Source organism: Zosterops lateralis, assembly GCF_965231275.1.
Source record: "Zosterops lateralis genome assembly, contig: HAP1_HAP1_SCAFFOLD_75, whole genome shotgun sequence".
In the NCBI taxonomy this organism is placed as follows: Eukaryota; Metazoa; Chordata; class Aves; order Passeriformes; family Zosteropidae; genus Zosterops; species Zosterops lateralis.
In genome coordinates this window covers 134,225-152,319 of record NW_028154597.1, presented here as the reverse complement: position 1 = coordinate 152,319, position 18,095 = coordinate 134,225, and the positions used below count along the sequence as shown (strand labels likewise).

Here is an 18,095-nt window from a genome sequence, read left to right as displayed (position 1 = left end):
AAAGGGTTTTACTAATGTATCATTATCAAAAACACTTAGATGATGAGGCCCTAAACACTTAGATGATGAAGCAGTAACAAACTGCTGTTAAAGGGATTTAGAGACACAAGTTGTGTTCAACAGCAGCAGAGCCATCACTTCTGTATGTTCCAGGGCAGCACATCCCAGGCTATTCTGCCCTAAATCCATGCTGAAAGCAGAGAGTTTGGGCATACTCTCTAGGGACGCAATTTCACAAACTCCAGGCACAGAAATAATTCAGATACGAAGCTGGATTCTGGATTTTAAAATAAGCTACCTTGGACAAGCATAAACTGCACAGACTGTCCTTCTTGCTCATTTTAACCACTAACCTCTCCCTTCTTCACTCCAGGGAGAAATATCTGAGGGAAGAAACACTTTGCCCATGGGTGCCTTGAAAACTTTAATGTAATAGCTATTGTTTTTGTAAGCTTCAATTTTAAAAAAAATCTGCTGAACTTTTGTATTCGCCAAAACAAAAATATTCTCAAGGTGTGAAGAAACAAACAGCAACCGAATCCATAAATTACTTTTCAAGTACTGCGTGTGCTAAGATTTTAAATTAGCATTAACAAAATGCTTTTAGGTTGCATTGACACAGTTTGGGCAGATAAGCCTAAGATGAAAGTCAATGACAGCTGTTACACCCTCTCTTTAGAGACTTCTAGAACTGAGATGATCTTACTCAAGAGGCACAACTTCAATTGCTTTTTCATTAGCTTTCAACCTGTGGGGCTCACTTTTCCAGTATTTTCATTTTCATACCCTATAATACTTGCAATGTGCTTTGGTTTTTTGATGGTTAGCAAACAATTGTCTTCTGAGAAACATTTCAAATGATGTACACAAAGTTTTAAGTAGTGAAAAAACGTGTCTCCTCCACCTCTGTAAGCGTATGCAGGGAAAAAGAAAAATTACAATGATGTTTTGGCATGGGTTGGTTGTGGGTTTTTTTTTTTTTTCCTTCAGCTGTCTATTTCAATTTAATTTTTAAAGGGTGGATATTACCCCAATCCATTAGCAGGTTGAAAAAAGGCAAAAAAACCCACCCAAAAAACAGCAGGGGGAATGAAACTGCTATGAAACCTAAGGCTGTAGAAATGGGTTAGCAGAAAAATCTGTTTTCTCAACTTTGCCTCTAAGACTGATGCTTTAAAATTTTGAAAGCCTACCCTGTACTGTAAGAATTATGGTAATCACACCTTCCACAGCGAAACCCTCCTATTTATCACAAAACCCAAACCACCCTGGACGTATAAAGCAGCCACTAAACTAACTTTGTGGGTACCCATTACAGCATCTCCTCCAAGCTGAAGGACACAGAAGTTTAGGCTCCCCAGGCAGGAAAAAAAAGTGTTAACCCCAGGCCTCTGTGCACCTGGCAACACCAGCGTTCTCCACTGCAAGGCGTCCACTGGGCCAGGAGAGGAGAGTACCATGCCCACAGCCCTCGCCGCGAAGACTCGAGAGCTGGAAACCAGAGCCGTGCAACACGTGAAATAAGTTTTTCAGAGGAGCAATGGGAGCTGAGGGAAAACAATTAAACCCCCCTCCCCGTTAAAGGTGAAGAAGGCCGAGCGGGCGGCCCCGGGCCGGCAGAGCCCACTGTTACCTGCCCCGGCCCGTCGCCATGGCCGCTCCAGCATGGGACAGCGCCGGCCTCGCACCGCCCGCGGGGAGGGCAGGGAAGGAACAAGGGCAGCCACCCCCCGGGGCACGCCCTGGGGCGGGGTGGGCCGGAACGGCGGCACCCGGAGCGCTGGCTGAGGGCGGGCGGGGCCGAGGCGGGGCCGAGCGGGGCCGGGAGCGCTGGCTGAGGGCGGGCGGGGCTGGAGCGGGGCCGGGCGGGCACGGGGGAGGCGGTAACGGGGACGGCGGAGGTGCCTGAGCCTCGCCCCGGCTCCACGGCGAGCTCCGAGCTCTCGGGCACTGTGGGCTCGGGTCTCAGAATCACATAATTAATTAGGCTGGAAAATACCTCTGAGATTACTTTACAATTTATGACCAAACACCACCACGGCAGTTAGACCACAGCACTAAGTGCAGATTCCAGTCTTTCCTTAAACACCTCCAGACCCGGTGGCTCCACCACCTCCCTGAGCAGCCCATTCCAATGTCTAATCGCCTTTTCTGTGAAGAAATTCTTCCTAATATCCAACCCAGACCTCCCTAGTACAGCTTGAGGCCATTTCCTCTTGGAGAACAGGCCGAGTCCCACCTTCAGGCATTTGTGCAGAGTGATCAAGTCCCCCTGAGCCTCCTGTTCTCCAGGCTAAACATCCCCAGCTCCCTCGGCCACTCCTCAGACTTGTGCTCCAGACTCTTCACCAGCTCCACTGCCTTTCTCTGGACACACTCCAGCAACTCAATGTCCTTCTTAAATCGAGGGTGTCAAAACCGAACACAGTACTCTCAGTGGTGTGGCCTCAACAGTGCCTGATAAAAATAAAATGTTTATCCTACAATGTAACAGTGGAAAGCCACCTCAGTGGCACGTGGCACCTTTCCTCCCAGACCACCTTAAAAACGGAGAACCCGTTCCCATCAAGGAACTCTCAGGCGCCGCGCCCCCACCCCGGGTCAGAGATGGGGCGAGGGAGCCGCAGCGGAGCCGCCTGCCTCAGTGGAGCTCCAGCCGCGGAGCAGTCGGCCGTCTGGCACGGGGAGGTTCCGACCCCCGCCGCCGCCGCCGGAGCGGAAAGGAGCCGGCCGCTTTCCCCCCCCCAGGCTCAGCACAAAGAGTTCCAGCCGAAGAGCAGCCTGACTGCAGCCGCTCCCCGTGCTGGAGCGGAGAAAAGAGCCCCGGCCGCCCCGTCTGCCCGCAGTTGCCATGCTCCCCGTACGAGCCGCCCGCAGCCGCCACGCGGTCAGCCGCCTCGGCCAGATGAAGCGTCCCCAAGCTGGCCGGACCGCTGCCCCGCTTCAAGAGAAAAACCCCACACCCGCCACGTTCCACCTCCCACCGCACAAGCCCCGGCCCAAACCCCCACAACGTTGCCGCCGCTGTGAAGCAGCGTGAGACCGAAACGCCATTGCTGCGGCAAAGACTACCACGTGGCCGCAAAGAGCTTCAAGTGCCCGCCCCGGTGATCCCGCATGCAAATTAAAAACTCCAGAAGCGTCCCGGGATGAAATCTGACATAAAAAACCCCTTATCAAATAAAAACCAAGTAAAATTAAAACAGATAAGAACTAATACTCAGCCGTGTGGACCCTGAGGAATCAGAAGAGCTAATTTCTCCGGTTTTGCTTACTAGCCGTAAGTTAAAAAGACCAAACCGGAGATGAGACCACAGGAGAAAACAAAGAACTGTCAGGACTCTGGGGTTGCTCCCCAGGCGAGGGCCAGTCCTCCAGCTCTGTTGAATTGCATGCAGCAGAGCTGATAAAGCCCTCCTCCTCCACGGCGACCAAACCCCTCAGGCAAATATCAATAAGAGCTGATTAATAAAGGCGTTTATGGAGATTAGTATTTTCTCCGCCCATTTTTATTCATAACAACTGGAGGCTCGTCCGGGATTGGCCACGCCCAGAAGAGGACCGAGACGGGAAGGCGCCGCCCACCTTGCACCTCCTGGACAGCTGGCCTCCTGGACCAAAGAGGACAACGCACGCCAGCCTCGAGGGACAACCAAAGAGGACAACGCACGCCAGCCTCGAGGGACACACAGCAGCCACAAGGGGGCGCCGTTGAGGAGCACCGGGTAAGTATAAAACTCGGTGGCGGGAGCAGGAGACGTGCGAGTGTGTGTGTGAGTGAGACGGGGGCCGGCAGCTCGGACCCCCGCCGCGAGTGAGGACTCCTCAGTACTGCATTTCCACATCTTCGCGAGAGGAGTGGTCAGGAACAGGAGGAAGCGAGAGGAAACAGAGTGAGCGAGGCGTCTCCAGGGGTGTAGGGGACCCCCCTCCGGACGTGCGGAGGCTGAATAGAGTGTGAGTGGCACGTCATAGAGTGAGTGGTACTGTGGGTTTCCCCTAAACCTGTAGGGGCAAACCACCCGGGTCACCTCAAGTGTGCGGGGAGGCCAGGGACAAGTGTGTGAGGCACGCACCACACCGACGCAGGAGAAAGGGTGGCTAGGGGCTGCTCCCAGGGACCTGCAGGGGTGTGGGGAGAGAAAGAGGTACTGGCCGAGGTTACCAGGGGCTGCTCCCAAGGGAGGGGTGGCCAGGCTGAGGTAACTGACGGGGTACAGGACGGTCACACTGGGCGGGGGTGCTCAAAGGGGAGCACGCTACCGGGTGTGAAGAGTGCATTGGGCGGGGGTCGGATTAGATACGCTACCGGGCTTGAGTGTGTCGTGTTGGGCGGGGGTGGCCAGGAGCGCCATGCTACCGGACACGGAGAGGTAAAGCTGGTCGGGGGTATCTAAGGCCGGTGCTACCGGGTGCAGTGAGTGAAAGTTAGGGGAGTTCCAACGTGCGAGGAACTTAACGATAGGGCGAGTGAGTGAGTCGCATACTGTGTGTGTGTGTCCTGGCAGAAGTAGTGACTGGAACTCTGGGCCCAGGTTGACCGGCTGCTTACGGGGATACGCCGGACGCGCAGGAGTGAAAGAGGGTACCGGCTGGGGTGGTGACGGAAGCACCAGGGGTGCTGAGGCCATTGACGGGTACCGGGGGCTGGCTGTGGCAGTGGTCGGGGCCCTAAGGGCGGGTCATACGAACTGCTTCCAGAGCTCACGAGTGAGTGTGAGTGAGTGAGTGTGAGTGAAAGAGCTTTCAAAAAAATTTTTGAATAAATTTTACCAAGTAAAAATGGGTACTTGGATAAGTAGGCCTAGAGAGGCTGAAGTACAAAAAGAAAAAATACCACATATCCCTCCAGAGAGCCCACTAGGAAAGATGTTAGAACAGTGGGACAGGGAGGAAAGTACTAAATATTTAGATAGGATCAAAATGATCCATTATTGTATAGAAGTATGGCCTACTCTAGGTTTACCTGGAGAATGGCCATGGCACGGAACAACAGACCCTTGGATGTGTGCTCAGTTAAATCAACATCTGAGAGCCCAAGGTGATAAAGAAGCAGAACAAATGCAGTATGCTGCTTGTTGGGAAAAACAAAACAAAAACAGAGACAACATAAGGATCTGTAAGTTACAGGGGAAAAAAGAAAAAAGTGATAAAGAAAAGAATGACCCCATCTGGGATCCACTTAATTACTTACCTCCCCCTCCCGCATATCCGGATATGCCCCAGGTTCCCCCTGGAAACCCCTTCCGACTTCCCCAAACTGTAACCCCTGTTTCCCCCCTACCTTCAGCCCCAAGCCACCCTCAAATCCCTCAAACTAATTCCCCTATTCCTCCCTCTACCAATACCTTTGCCCCCTCCCTAACCAGCCCTCCGGTGAGTCTACCCCCATCCAGTACTAACCCCTTCTATACAACAGAAGTACCCCCAGTTTCCCCCAACAGTAGCTATGTTTTTTCTCCCTTACCATCCATGGTTCCAGCCCCACCTGCAAACTGGGAACCAAATTTGCCCACCCCAAGCATAGAGCGTCCCCCTGAAAATAATCCAGAGGAACATTCTTATAACACCAGATCTAAAGCTAAGCTTTTTCCCTTGAGGGAGGTTCCAATGGGCGGAGTTGCTGGAGGGGTGGGATTTGTAAATGCCCCTCTGACAGCCTCAGAGGTCAGGAACTTCAAAAAAGAACTAAGAAACTTAGTAGAAGATCCAGTGGGGGTGGCTGAACAAGTAGATCAGTTCCTAAGTCCCAATACCTTCACATGGGGGGAAATAAATTCTATATTCAGAATTTTATTTAGCTCCGAAGAGATAAGGATAATTCGAATGGCAGGGATAAGGATTTGGGAAAGGGAGAATAGAATAGGGCCCCCAGGTGAACATAAACTGCCAGTAAGTAATCCAAAGTGGAATCCAAATAGGGAAGAAGACAGGAGGAATATGGATGATTATCGAAATTTGATAATCAAAGGAATTAAAGAATCAGTCCCCAGAAGCAATAACTCAAAGCTTGCATTTGATAGTATGCAAAGAAAGGATGAGACCCCAGCCACTTGGCTGAGCAGAATAAAACAAAATTTCCGGATATATTCTAATATTGACCCAGAAAGCCCTGAAGGCCAGGTGTTACTTAAAACACAGTTTGTTACAAAGTCTGGCCAGATATTAGAAGAAAATTAGAAAAGTTAGAAGACTGGCAAGATAGAAGAATAAATGACTTGTTAAGGGAAGCCTTAAAAGTCTATTTAAGAAGGGAAGAAGAAAAAACCATCACGAAGGGAAAAATCATGGTAGCTGTGGCTAGAGAAAGTGTATCTAACCAGAGTTCACCCCACCGAGAGGATAAGAAGCCAGTCAGAGGGCAAAGAAATAATTTACTACCTTGGGTGACCCCTAAAAGACAAGGGGAAACTCGAAAGTGTTTTTATTGTGAAGAAATAGGGCACCTCAAAAAAGATTGCCCAAAAGTATCATTTGATGAGGCAATCAAGAGAGAAAAAGATATATTAGAAAGTATATTAAATGAAAAAGATGATGAAACTTAAAAAGTCATAAAATGTATGACTTGCAAAATTATAAAAACCAAATTAATAGAGGAAACACAGCTAAATTGGCTCAGCTGTTTGTTTGCCTCTAGCTCTTCTGTAAATTAAAACCTGGCCCCAATTTAACATAAGAGCTTCCCCTTAAAAAAATGTTTAAACTTCCATTCTTGTTAACCCCCTAACCCAGGAGGTTACCAAGAAAGAAAACCAAAATCCCCAAACTCCTCCCCTTAATTCAAATATCACCCCATTAACCCCAAAATATAAGTCCTTTCCAGGTGCTGCTAAAGACCAGAGTGAAAGGACCAGCAACACCACCTCCAAACATCCTGTCCAGCACAAACCTTTCAAAACATCATCCCCCATAGACTGTTGTTTCATATTCAAACTCTTCAAAAATTACTTTCAAAAAAACACCCAGACTACATATTGCATAGAAGAAGTTTTTTTACTGTTTGTATTAGTGGTTGTGATATTGTTGTTAAAAGTTTGTTGTTGTTATTATTGTAATGTTGTAACTGAAAGCGCATATCAATCACAAAAGCTGTGGGATTGTTTGTTGTTTTGAATTAGTATAAATTATTGAGAAAATTACTACAAGAATTTAAAAATCTCTCATAGAGCACAACCCAAAAAGGCTACCTAAAAGTTAACAGCCAAGTGTGAAAGTGCAAGAAAAACTCTAGAAACTGAACCCGGAGAGCTCCTAAAACCAAGAGGCAAGGCCAGGTGAGATCGAAAAAATGAAACTGGTTCACACTGGACTCTTGGAAAGACTCATGATAGTCTGAATGATGAGTAAACCCATGAGAAGAGCTGGTTCAAAGAGGCATTCCCTCATCAATGATGAGAAGAACTCAAAGTCCTCAATAGGAGTTTATATCAACCCCAAACCACACTTGCTTTGCTGATCTGCAACCCTCAACCTGTCAGGATGAGAAAAAACAATTAGTTATAAAAATACGGCCACCTTTGAGCAGAGCTTAACTGGAGAGTGCTCTATAAGAGAATGGTTTTAGCTAGGCAAACCTCTCAATAAGAATTTGGTTATTATTTTGATAAAAAAAAAATAAGCTACAAACAGTCCCTAGTAGTCACAAATATAGCCCAGATTCAGATTCCTTTTAATACCAAAAGCACCTCAAAGAAAGCCCCAAAGGTTAAACAAAAAAATAACAAAACAAAACCAAGCTGTGATTGATATGAGCAAAGTCCAAACTTGAACAAGTAAAGTTAAACCCCAAAAACAATCAAAAAGTATTACCATAAATAAGTTGATGCAGGTTAAAAAACCTGATCAAAAGCAAAGAGGAGGGAATTGATAAAAATAAAACAGTAAAAAGCCACCTCAGTGGCACGTGGCACCTTTCCTCCCAGACCACCTTAAAAACAGGGAGCCCGTTCCCGTAGAGAAACTCTCGGGCGCTGCGCCCCCCCATCCCAGGTCGGAAACGGGGCGAGGGAGCCGCGGCAGAGCGGCCGGCTCTGCCACCGACAAGGAGAGAGGAGAGAGCCGGCTGTCCCGTCCCCACCCCGGTTCGCCGCGGAAAAGCCCCTCTCCAGCCCCGTCCGCGGCCGGGAGCCGGCGGGGGAGAAAACCCAGGGTCTGCAGAGCCGCCCGCAGCTGCCATGCTCCCCGGCCGTCCAGCCCACGGAGCCGCCCGCAGTCAGGCGCCGCCGGTCCAGCGCAAAGAAACCCCGGCCGCCCCCGCCCGCAGCCGCGGAGCAGCCTTTCCCCAAGCCCCAGCCGCTCCCCGTGCCGGAGCGAAGAAAAGAGCCCCGGCCGCCTGTCTGCCCGCAGCCGCCACGCGGTCAGCCGCCTCGGCCAGATGAAAGGTCCCCAAGCTGGCCGGACCGCTGCCCCGCTTCAAGAGAAAAACCCCACACCCGCCACGTTCCACCTCCCACCGCACAAGCCCCGGCCCAAACCCCCACAACGTTGCCGCCGCTGTGAAGCAGCGTGAGACCGAAACGCCATTGCTGCGGCAAAGACTACCACGTGGCCGCAAAGAGCTCCAAGTGCCCGCCCCGGTGATCCCGCATGCAAATTAAAAACTCCAGAAGCGTCCCGGGATGAAATCTGACATAAAAAAACCCTTATCAAATAAAAACCAAGTAAAATTAAAACGGATAAGAACTAATACTCAGCCGTGTAGACCCTGAGGAATCAAAAGAGCTAATTTCTCCGGTTTTGCTTACTAGCCGTAAGTTAAAAAGACCAAACCAGAGATGAGACCACAGGAGAAAACAAAGAACTGACAGGACTCTGGGGTTTGTTCCCAGCGAGGGTCGGTCCTCCAACTCTGTTGAATTGCATGCAGCAGAGCTGATAAAGCCCTCCTCCTCCACGGCGACCAAACCCCTCGGGCAAATATTAATAAGAGCTGATTAATAAAGGCGTTTATGGAGATTGATATTTTCTCCGCCCATTTTTATTCATAACATACAAGACCAAGAAAAAACACAGGCATGAAAACACAGCTTTAAAGGCGTGACGGGCACGGCAGGCGCCGCCAGCAGCCCCCCTGTGAGGGGCGGTGTGTCCCCGCCCGCGGAGGGCGGGCCGTGGCCCTGGCGGTGGCGGCGCTGGGCACGGCGGGCGCTGTAGTGACCTCGCTGGGAGCCGCTCCCGGCGGCGGGCGGGAGAGGGAGCCCGCTCAAACTACCGCTCCCAGGGCCCGCCGCTCCGCCGCCCCAAACATTTCCGCCGGGGCGGGGGCAGGCAGCAGCGGCCGGCGGCAAAGGTTCGGGTGGGCTCCTGAGCTGGGGCAGCGGCCGCTGGGGGCCGGAGGCCGCCCGGGCACTTCCCCGAGGGTTCCCCGGGAGAGCGGTGGCGAGCGGCACAGAGTCTCCATCCGGCGGGCCTGCCCCGGCCGTGCCCCTGTGAGGCGGCGGAGCCGTGCCCGGGATGCTGCCCCGGGCCTCCCTCGGGCGGCGCTGCCTGGGCCGCTGGCTGCTCGCCACCCGCGGGTGGGCGATCCTGGGGACTGGTACCGGCACCGGGGCCTGCTCCTGCTCCTGCTCCTGCCTGGGGCGGCGGCACCAGCCCCCGCTGCTGCTCAGGGCCGCCCGTCGGGGAATCGGGACCCAGGCAGGAGGGCTGAAAGCTGCAAAGCCTGGCGGCGATAGCAAAGATGTGTCCGTGCAAAGGGCACTGAACGAGGAGACGCTGGTGTCGGCGGCTCAGAAAGGTAAGGCGCAGGATGCTGTACGCTGCTCAGCTAAAGTTTTGTAGTTCCAAACATCAAGTATCTAGGAAAAAAAAAAAAATAAATCTCAGCACACCGAGCCGGTTTCTTTTCGCATCATATTGTTTGGAGCAGCTATTACATTTCTATATATGCGTTGCACAATCAGAACAAATTATGTGATTTCTTCTAAATAATCTGTGGATTTAAGTAATTATCAGGCACAAGGTGTAGCAGACTCTCATTTTCCTTTTCAGAAGGAAAACCTATCACATGCAGCCTGACTGTAGGGCTGTTGGGATAAATTCACCTCCAACCAAATCGTCACTACACGTGATGGATTGCCTTCACTCATTCACTTCAGTGAAAAGTGATTACTGCATAATTAGCCTCAGAAAGTTTAAGTACTTTGAAATGATTTACAAAAAACGCCTTCAACTAATTAGAAGACTGCAGGAGAAATAGTTACTAACGTTTCCTCCTTAACTTGTACTCCACTAAAATGCACACTGCCACTAAAAGATAGTAGTCTCTTTCCAAATACTCAAATATTTTGAAAGAGAGACTCTCATATGACTTACTTTGAAGTATATACTGACACTTGTACTTTAGATCAAAATTGAAAGATAAAAACTAATCAAACAGCAGTTAGTTTTGTTAATAAATAAAATATTGTTTTGGGGCTAATATTGCCCCTTTTACTGTTCTATTGATTGCTAATTCATAAAACCGGTTATTTTCAGTGTGTGTGACTTTTAAGCTTTCACTTTTTTATTTTTACTTCTTTTCTTTGCATAAGGATTGCAGTGATTGTGCGTTTAGGTGGTAGTGTGAATACTGCAGTGCTAAATGCCTCATTAGTTCCTAAAAAATCTAGCTCTCATGTACCCAAGAAGTAGCAGTCATTGCTACTTTGGATCTTGCAAACATCTGGCAAACCGAAAGTAATAAGGCTTAACACTGACATGTAAACATGACCTGTACAATGTAAGAGATGTTCCTTGGCCTGTTTTACAGCAATGTGGCATTATGGAAACTGTTACTGGAATTTTTTCTTCTGGTAAAACGTTGTTTGAACTACAGACTAACAGAAGAGCATTTATGTAAGAAAGGCATACAAGTGTTATCCAAGGCTGCAACTTATGTGTTATTATCTTTTTTATTTCAGTGAAAGAAGCTGGAAGAGACTTTACCTATTTTATTGTGGTGCTTGTTGGAATTGGTGTTACAGGTTATTTTTTTTACATTACATTCTTTATCAGAAGACACTTTTCGTTAATTCCATCTGGTTTCATAAGTTTTCATTTCATCTGCTGTTGTCTCTGTTACAGGTGGCTTGTTCTATGTGATTTTTAAAGAGCTATTCTCTTCTTCTAGTCCAAATAAGATCTATGGAGATGCCTTGGAGAAATGCAGATCTCACCCCGAGGTTGGTTTTTGAACTTCAGTCATCAGTTTGTGTTTCTCAGTAGTTACTGCCTTTCTTCAAGTCAAAACTTCACACTAGGAATCTCACAAGCTACTTGAAGACCCGTGTGGTGCTTTAGCAGTTCTGCCAGTGCTTTTAGCTGGGATGGGGTGGGTCAGCTCCAGAGCAGAGCCTTCGTCAGGACATGTCAGTGCAAGCATTGAACTAGCCTGCTAGAAGCCAAGTGAGTGTGCCACAGCATAAAAACTGATGGAAATACAGTCTGTCTTTCAGAGCCTGGGCTTGTGTCACCATACAGAAACTCTTAGGGACTTACCTAAGTGCCTGCTAAATATAGAACTTGAATTCTCCATGTCAGAGAGGCAACTAGTCCCACTAAGTTGTGTAGATCTAACCTGCTGCCTTTTCTCAACACTCTTACTCTATTGTGACACTTCCCTATGGTTCTGTCATTCTGTGAAGCACTGCACTGATACCCAGGAATTGAAATTCTTCATTTGAAGCACAGTTAGCATTCCTTTGGCTAACAGGAAAACAGGCAGAGAACAGTCATGGGATCACACAGTCATCATAGCTAGGTGTAAACAAAAAAATCAGTGTGAAACTAGATTTTAAAAAACACTACTTCAGACAAAACATCCTTCAGAAAAGATTGTAGCAGATGCCTTTGAAGGTAACCTAGAAATGAAGTGACAAGTCGTTGCTCTAGTAACAATAAAAAGACTGCTTTGGAACAAGTTTGTAGAATTAATACTTCTTTCCAGTACTTGCACAGTAAAACTTCTCTTCTTCTAACCAAATTTAAAGTAAGTTTAAGACTATGTTGATCTACTCTGATTTTATAGATCTGAAAAAAAAAATTGCTGAATTTCTTATTCAGTCGTGGTTTTTAGATAATAGGAAGGGGAATGCATTTGCATTTTAAACTTTGAAACATTCTCTTGGAGGAGACATAGGCAAATATTTTGTGCTTTTTTTTTTTTTCTTTTTACACAAAATGTCAATTTCCACATCTTCATCTCAGAGAACAGTACAAATAGAAGATATCAATAGGATTTATTTTAGGCATTTAATACAGAACTGTAAAAAAAAGACTGGAATACAGAGGCATTTTTCTTAAACTCTTTTTTTTTCATAAACACTCCTATTCTTGACATGTTAGATTCTCCAGGGGCATTTTGTTAAAAGAGGGTGTATTCACAGCAGAGGCGTGAGCTGATACTGGAATACCTGTTTGTATGTTATCCCTTCTGACAGCTCAAACCTCTTTTCTCTTGTAGATAATTGGTGTTTTTGGTGAATCTATCAAAGGTTACGGAGAGGCAACAAGAAGAGGAAGACGACAGCATGTCAGATACCCCTTGGTGCTTGCCCCATAAAGACATCAGTTTCTGCACAGCAAAGATATTTTTGGATCACAAGTTAGTTCTAGAGTGATGAACTGTATGTAACATATCCTGTCACTTTTGATCAAACATAGAAGTTTTTTTGCAGTGCCTCTTGTGTGCCATATATCACTAAGTACAGTGTACATATAATATAAAATGCCAATTCTGAATGCCTCAGAACAAGCAATGGTCATCATGGTAAACATAGAGCTCTCCAGAAAATGGGATGAGCCTGAAAACAGTAGTGCAGAGGCCTAGGCTTGCATGAGGAGAGCAGTAATCTGACAGAAGTTTACAGTCTGAAACTATACTGAGCTGATACACAGGATGCTTTTTGGTACTTGAAGCAGCATCTCTACTGCATATTTAACAGAACGTCTATCACCTTAACCTCTCATGAGTGTGTCTTTTTATTACTTTCCTTTTAAAAGAAACAAGAAAACTATTTCTTACAAAACGTAAGTCCTCCCTGCTTTGCCTTTATTGGGTTATTTGGCAGGAATATATTCAGTGAGGTTTCATATAGGATGAGACACATAAGCCCAGACAGAGGTTGAACCATGAAATTGAGATTCCTTGTTAGGTCTGAGGAAAGTGGCTTTTAATCATTGAAGCTCTATCTCTTCACCAGACTCAGTGAAAAAATGTTTAAAGTAAAGCTGCTAAATGAAATCAACGTGCACAAACATCTTGAGCACCTGTCTGTAAATAAGGAAATGTACTATGAATCAGCTTTCCTAGTATTTAATTTCCATTATTTTGAATGACTAGTATCTTAAATAAATTTTTGAGATGAGAACTGTGTAAGATTGTAGAGTTTGCATCTGCAGTATAAGAATGATCTTAAATGTCTCAAAAATCTACAGGTTTTTTTTGTGTATGAATACCCTGAATGTAAATTTACTGCAGTAAGGCTCTTCTTTCATATTTGTTCTCTCTACCATCATGTCACTTTAAACTATATTGGAAGTTTATTTCACAGTGTGTACCTGGGCATGACTGATGGAAATAAGAGATTGGTGCTAAGCAGCAGTTAATATTTTCAGTAGGAAACATAAACCAGAACTCTAATGGGGTCATTAGTTTCCCAAAGTGGTCACTTTGAAAGTGATGTGCTATTTATTTAATACTTGAGCGCAACCCAACTCCAGTCTGAATACCAGCATTTAGGTTGGAGATCTCATATCAGTGCCAAAGTTACACAATTTCAGCAGAACAAAATTATTGCCAAAGTAACTTTGCACATAGTAAACTGTTTGTTTTGATGTGGTTTAACCAACCTAATAATTAATTTGAAAAAATATGCTGTGTGTGTTTCGGTTTGATAACTTAGTTTAGGTGCCTAAAATAACTCTGGAATTCTTGGTGATGTGGGGTCCCTTTCTAGATGTCAGGCTTCAAATCTGGGTTTTTTTAGAATTAATACAAGGCATTTCCATAGTCTTCAGCACTGGATTGCTTTTCAGTTTTGAGGGGAGGACTGGGGTGAGGACATTTAAGCATTTCATCTCTTAATCCTCAGCAGCTAATTAGCTCTTCTAACTCCACTAGTCCTTACGCACTGACAGTAAAGCTTGAGAGGAGCAGTAGAGAAGGAACCCAAGGTAGAGTAAGGACACCACTGGAATACACTTTCTTACAAAATAAGTAAGCAACTCCTCTAAGTAAGTTTAAATTTGAAGTCTTAACTAGCATATAATCTGTATTCTTGCTGGGTGGTTGGGTTTTTGTTTTCTGTTGCTGTTTTTAGTCACATTGAATACGTAAAGGACGGACTGAAACATATGCGTTTGAAGTTCTATATTGAGGGCATTGAATCAGGGAAACAGGGAACGGTCCATGTGGAAGTCAAAGAGGTATGTACAATTGCTTGATACACCTGACAACCTGACAAGTCATGAATTTAAACTACCAAAGAGAAAAAAACACTCTGAATTTTTTTCTTTGCAGAATCTTGAAACAGGAAAATTCAAGGTTCACTATATTATTGTGGACGTTGAGACCTATCCAAGAAGAACCATTGTTATAGAAGACAACAGATAGCCAACGGTCAAAGCTGCTGCCTTATCTCACATTGGATAATGATGTTGTAGCCAGGCTACACATGAATTGTGTGGTGTTGCCAATTGTGTCTCACAGCTTCAGGGCTGTGTTATGGGAAGTAGCCTCTCAGGACCTCCACTAAGGACTTTTGATAATAACAGATAAGGGATTTAAAGTGAAACCAATGAAATATAGCAGAACTATCATGGAAGATATTCTTGACATAGGAAAATAATGCCTCCTAATGAACAGTCTAATGATCGATAATACTTCTGCACACCCAAAACCTGAGTTTTTCAAGGATTTAGGTTTGGATGGGGAGTTTTTTGTCTTCCTTGGCTTGGATTTCCCACTACCACTGCAATAAAGAAAGAGGTAGTTTAACTGTAGACAGAACTCTACTGTTTTCATTTTGGATACCTTTGTAGTAAAAAGGTAAAGTAAGAATGTTAGTGATGCAAAAGAGATCTAGGCATGTAAGGGTAGGAATGGTGGAGGCACACACACCCATGGCAAACAACTGAAGATAAACACTTTAATATTGGTGTCTTCTAAATAAATTACCAGCAAGCAGAACATCACTACCATCTGCTCTTTCCGGTGTTTGCCATGCTGCTCTGCATGGTTGTAGCAAGGTGGGGATTGGCCTTTTCTCCCAGGCAACTAGTGACAGGACAAGAGGACACGGCCTCAACCTCTGTCAGGGGAGATTTGGGTTGGACATCACCTTCAAAATGTTTTGAAAACCACAATATTTAATTTAAACTTCTCTTTGCCACCTTGTCTGTATCTACATCTGATAAACACCTGTGGTGTTTATCATGGCATCTTTGATCCGTAAAATGTTCCACATTATTTTCTTTTACTGCCTGCATCACCTTGCTAGCTGAGATTTACCAGGATGCTTCTTTATATTTCATGAATGAGGGACACAGCTGTGAAGGACATAATTTCTCCTGTGTTGTGAAAAAGCTGAGAATATTCTTGATAAAATTAAGACAGAAAAAGTAGCAGAAGAAATCCACCTTTATCTGACCTTAATGTTCTTAATTTGAATGAATTACAAATACAAGGCTCAAATGCTTTCCAATCTCATTGCAGGAAGCTTTTTGTAATCTTTTTTCTAGGAACATCTCATCAGTGAAGAAAAAAAAAAAACACTTCATAGCTTTGTTTGTCAACTTTCTACTAGCTGGATACCTATCACCAGCAAGATTATTTAAGCCTCTTGAAACTTCAGGAGTGTTAAAGCTTTTTAGAAATATAGATTGTCTGCAGAAATAAAAGTCAAACATTTTTTGCTAACAGAAGTCTTATGTGAACTGATTACTTCTTTCCATATTTCTCCTGAGGCTGAAGTTCTCTTTGTGGACTTGGCTGGCACCCATGCTTACAAAGCTTTCTTAAATTCTGTTTCATACAAATGCATCTATGGAGACACTGTAATCAAAATTAGGTGAAGATTAGTTGAACAAGACATTTGGAATACTGAACATTGATCTCTTGTGCAGTATCATCTTTCCTGGTGGTAGTTTGCACTGGAGGGGAATAGCTGTGTTCACTGAGTTTAAACAATGTTTTAGAACACCGCTTTGGTAATTCCAAAGAGTGTTAGCCTCAGTTTTCCATATGGAGCTGCCCCTGCTTCACTGGATCATTGTACTACCAGAAAGTCGTGCAGAGATCCTTCTCCATGGCAGAGCTCAGTGTTCCATCCTCTCACTGGAGGCTGTTAGGCTGGGGAGACAGCAAAATAACTGAAAGATTCACCTTCAGTTGTCGGTAAACACAAGCAGTAACCATTTCACTATTTCCTTTTTAAAGCTCTCACTTCTTTTTCCCTTGGGAAAACAAAATTACAGCATCTGCCAGTTACTTTCTGAAGTAAATGTGTCATGTTATTGTTACTCAAGTATTGGGGAAAAAATCACTGCTAGCAAGTCAGAGCCAAAGAAATTAAGTTTTCATAGAAATTAAACACATTTTTCAGAGTTCAGTTTTGATTGTTGCAGAATAAATAAAAGTAGTATTCTTAAAACCCCTCCTTTAGGAATCGGAAATATGTTACTCACCAGTGAAAGGTTGTTTTTCCAGAAACACTGTGTGGCAGACTATTCAAAATGTGTTTTAAGTAGGTGTACAACTTGGTCTTAAGTTTCCCATCTCTACATTCATTTTTGTGGATGCCAAACCCTATGTATGCTTCATAGGCAGCCAATATCCTTAGAGGTGGTTTATGGGAATAATGTTACTGTGTCATCTCTATGACCTGTGTTTGATTCTAGATCCTGTGTATACTTGCTGTATAGCAACAAAAAGAAAATCCCTCTAGGAAATGAACTGAGTGGAAACGTTAAAATATATATATTAAAAAAAATCCAAACAGCAACAACAGCAGCAAACAATAAATAAATAAATAAATAAATAAGAAAATGAAATAAATAAATGAATTAAAAAAAACAATAACAAAAAAAAACACTCAATAAGCTTTGATAAACAGAAGCTCTTGTAAAAAAAAATGAATGTAGATTGGGAAGCAAAGGTGTTGTTGTGCATGACTGAGTTTAAAAATAACCTTGTTACCTAAATATTTCTTGCACAGAATTCAAGTTTCAGCAACTGATTTAGGCAATGGAGTCATGATCTTAGAAATGGTTGTGAATAAATGCATATCTGATACAAGAAACTTCAACAAACTCATTTAACAAGCGAAGAAACAAACAAGACAGGAATGTGAGTAAGACAATTACTGTATCACGTGCCAGATGCAGAGATAAAAAGCCAAAGAAAATGTGCTGGGAGTTTGCTTTCAGCTTTCACTTTGCTCTCAGTCTCATTCACTATCACAACAGATGCTATCCACCCTAATACTTACAGGATTATTCCACTGTGTATATTGTCAGCAACCAAACATTGCAGATTATGCCCAAAAATCATCAAGGACACATTTTGAACCCAAGCCCACTTTTATGATTCACTCCAGCTTGTAAACTGACAGAAGTCAAGCTTAAAGGTGACAGGGCTCACAACTGGTCTCTGCATATGGGGTTGTGAAGTCTGTCTGAAGATCTGGGGTACAGTTGGCACTGGAAAAACAAAAGTTTGAAAGCAAAGCCAAAAAATTTGAAAGCAAAAAGATCTTCACCCTCTTTTTTTGAGAGGGGGAAAAAAGGCCCTAGAGAGTCCCTAGAGAGATGTTCACTTGCTCCAAATAGGAAATAATAGAACTCCAGTAGAAATTTTCCTTAGGCATCTGGGAATGTATGTTGTTATGGTATACAGTGATTCCAAACAGTACAATAAATAATTGAACAGCAGAAGTATTTGATAGTTTTTCTTAGTAAATTCTCAGGGTTTTTTATTGTGTATGTGTTCTGTAAAATAATGTATAGGAATTCTAGAAAAATGTGAATTAATACCATCCTGTATTCAAATTCAGTCTATTTATATTTTTTAATGATATATACTTAAAAGTTGAAAATGTAGCGAAAATGTTTTGCAA

At 44.7% G+C, this 18,095-nt stretch overlaps 2 protein-coding genes across 2 annotated transcripts in view; one reads left to right on the top strand and one right to left on the bottom strand.

Moving 5' to 3' along the window:
* Positions 1-2,141, bottom strand: part of LOC310923503 (F-box only protein 15-like) — a gene marked incomplete at its 3' end in the record, with an annotated part of 33,195 nt that extends 31,054 nt beyond the window's left edge. Inside the window, exon 1 of the mRNA XM_083885481.1 lies at positions 1,634-2,141. Coding sequence (XP_083741607.1) covers positions 1,634-1,653 — 20 coding nt within the window. The 5' untranslated portion in view covers positions 1,654-2,141. The remainder of the gene's footprint in view (positions 1-1,633) is intronic.
* Positions 2,142-4,353: 2,212 nt separating this feature from the next.
* Positions 4,354-15,903, top strand: LOC310923499 (mitochondrial import inner membrane translocase subunit Tim21-like; the record flags this gene model as incomplete). The annotated part of the gene is made up of 8 exons (XM_083885477.1): positions 4,354-4,373; positions 4,509-4,585; positions 9,434-9,736; positions 10,902-10,964; positions 11,065-11,162; positions 12,443-12,516; positions 14,301-14,406; positions 14,501-15,903. 8 exons carry the CDS (start codon positions 4,354-4,356, stop codon positions 14,591-14,593), a joined length of 834 nt encoding a protein of 277 aa, XP_083741603.1. The 3' UTR covers positions 14,594-15,903.
* Positions 15,904-18,095: the final 2,192 nt, after the last annotated feature.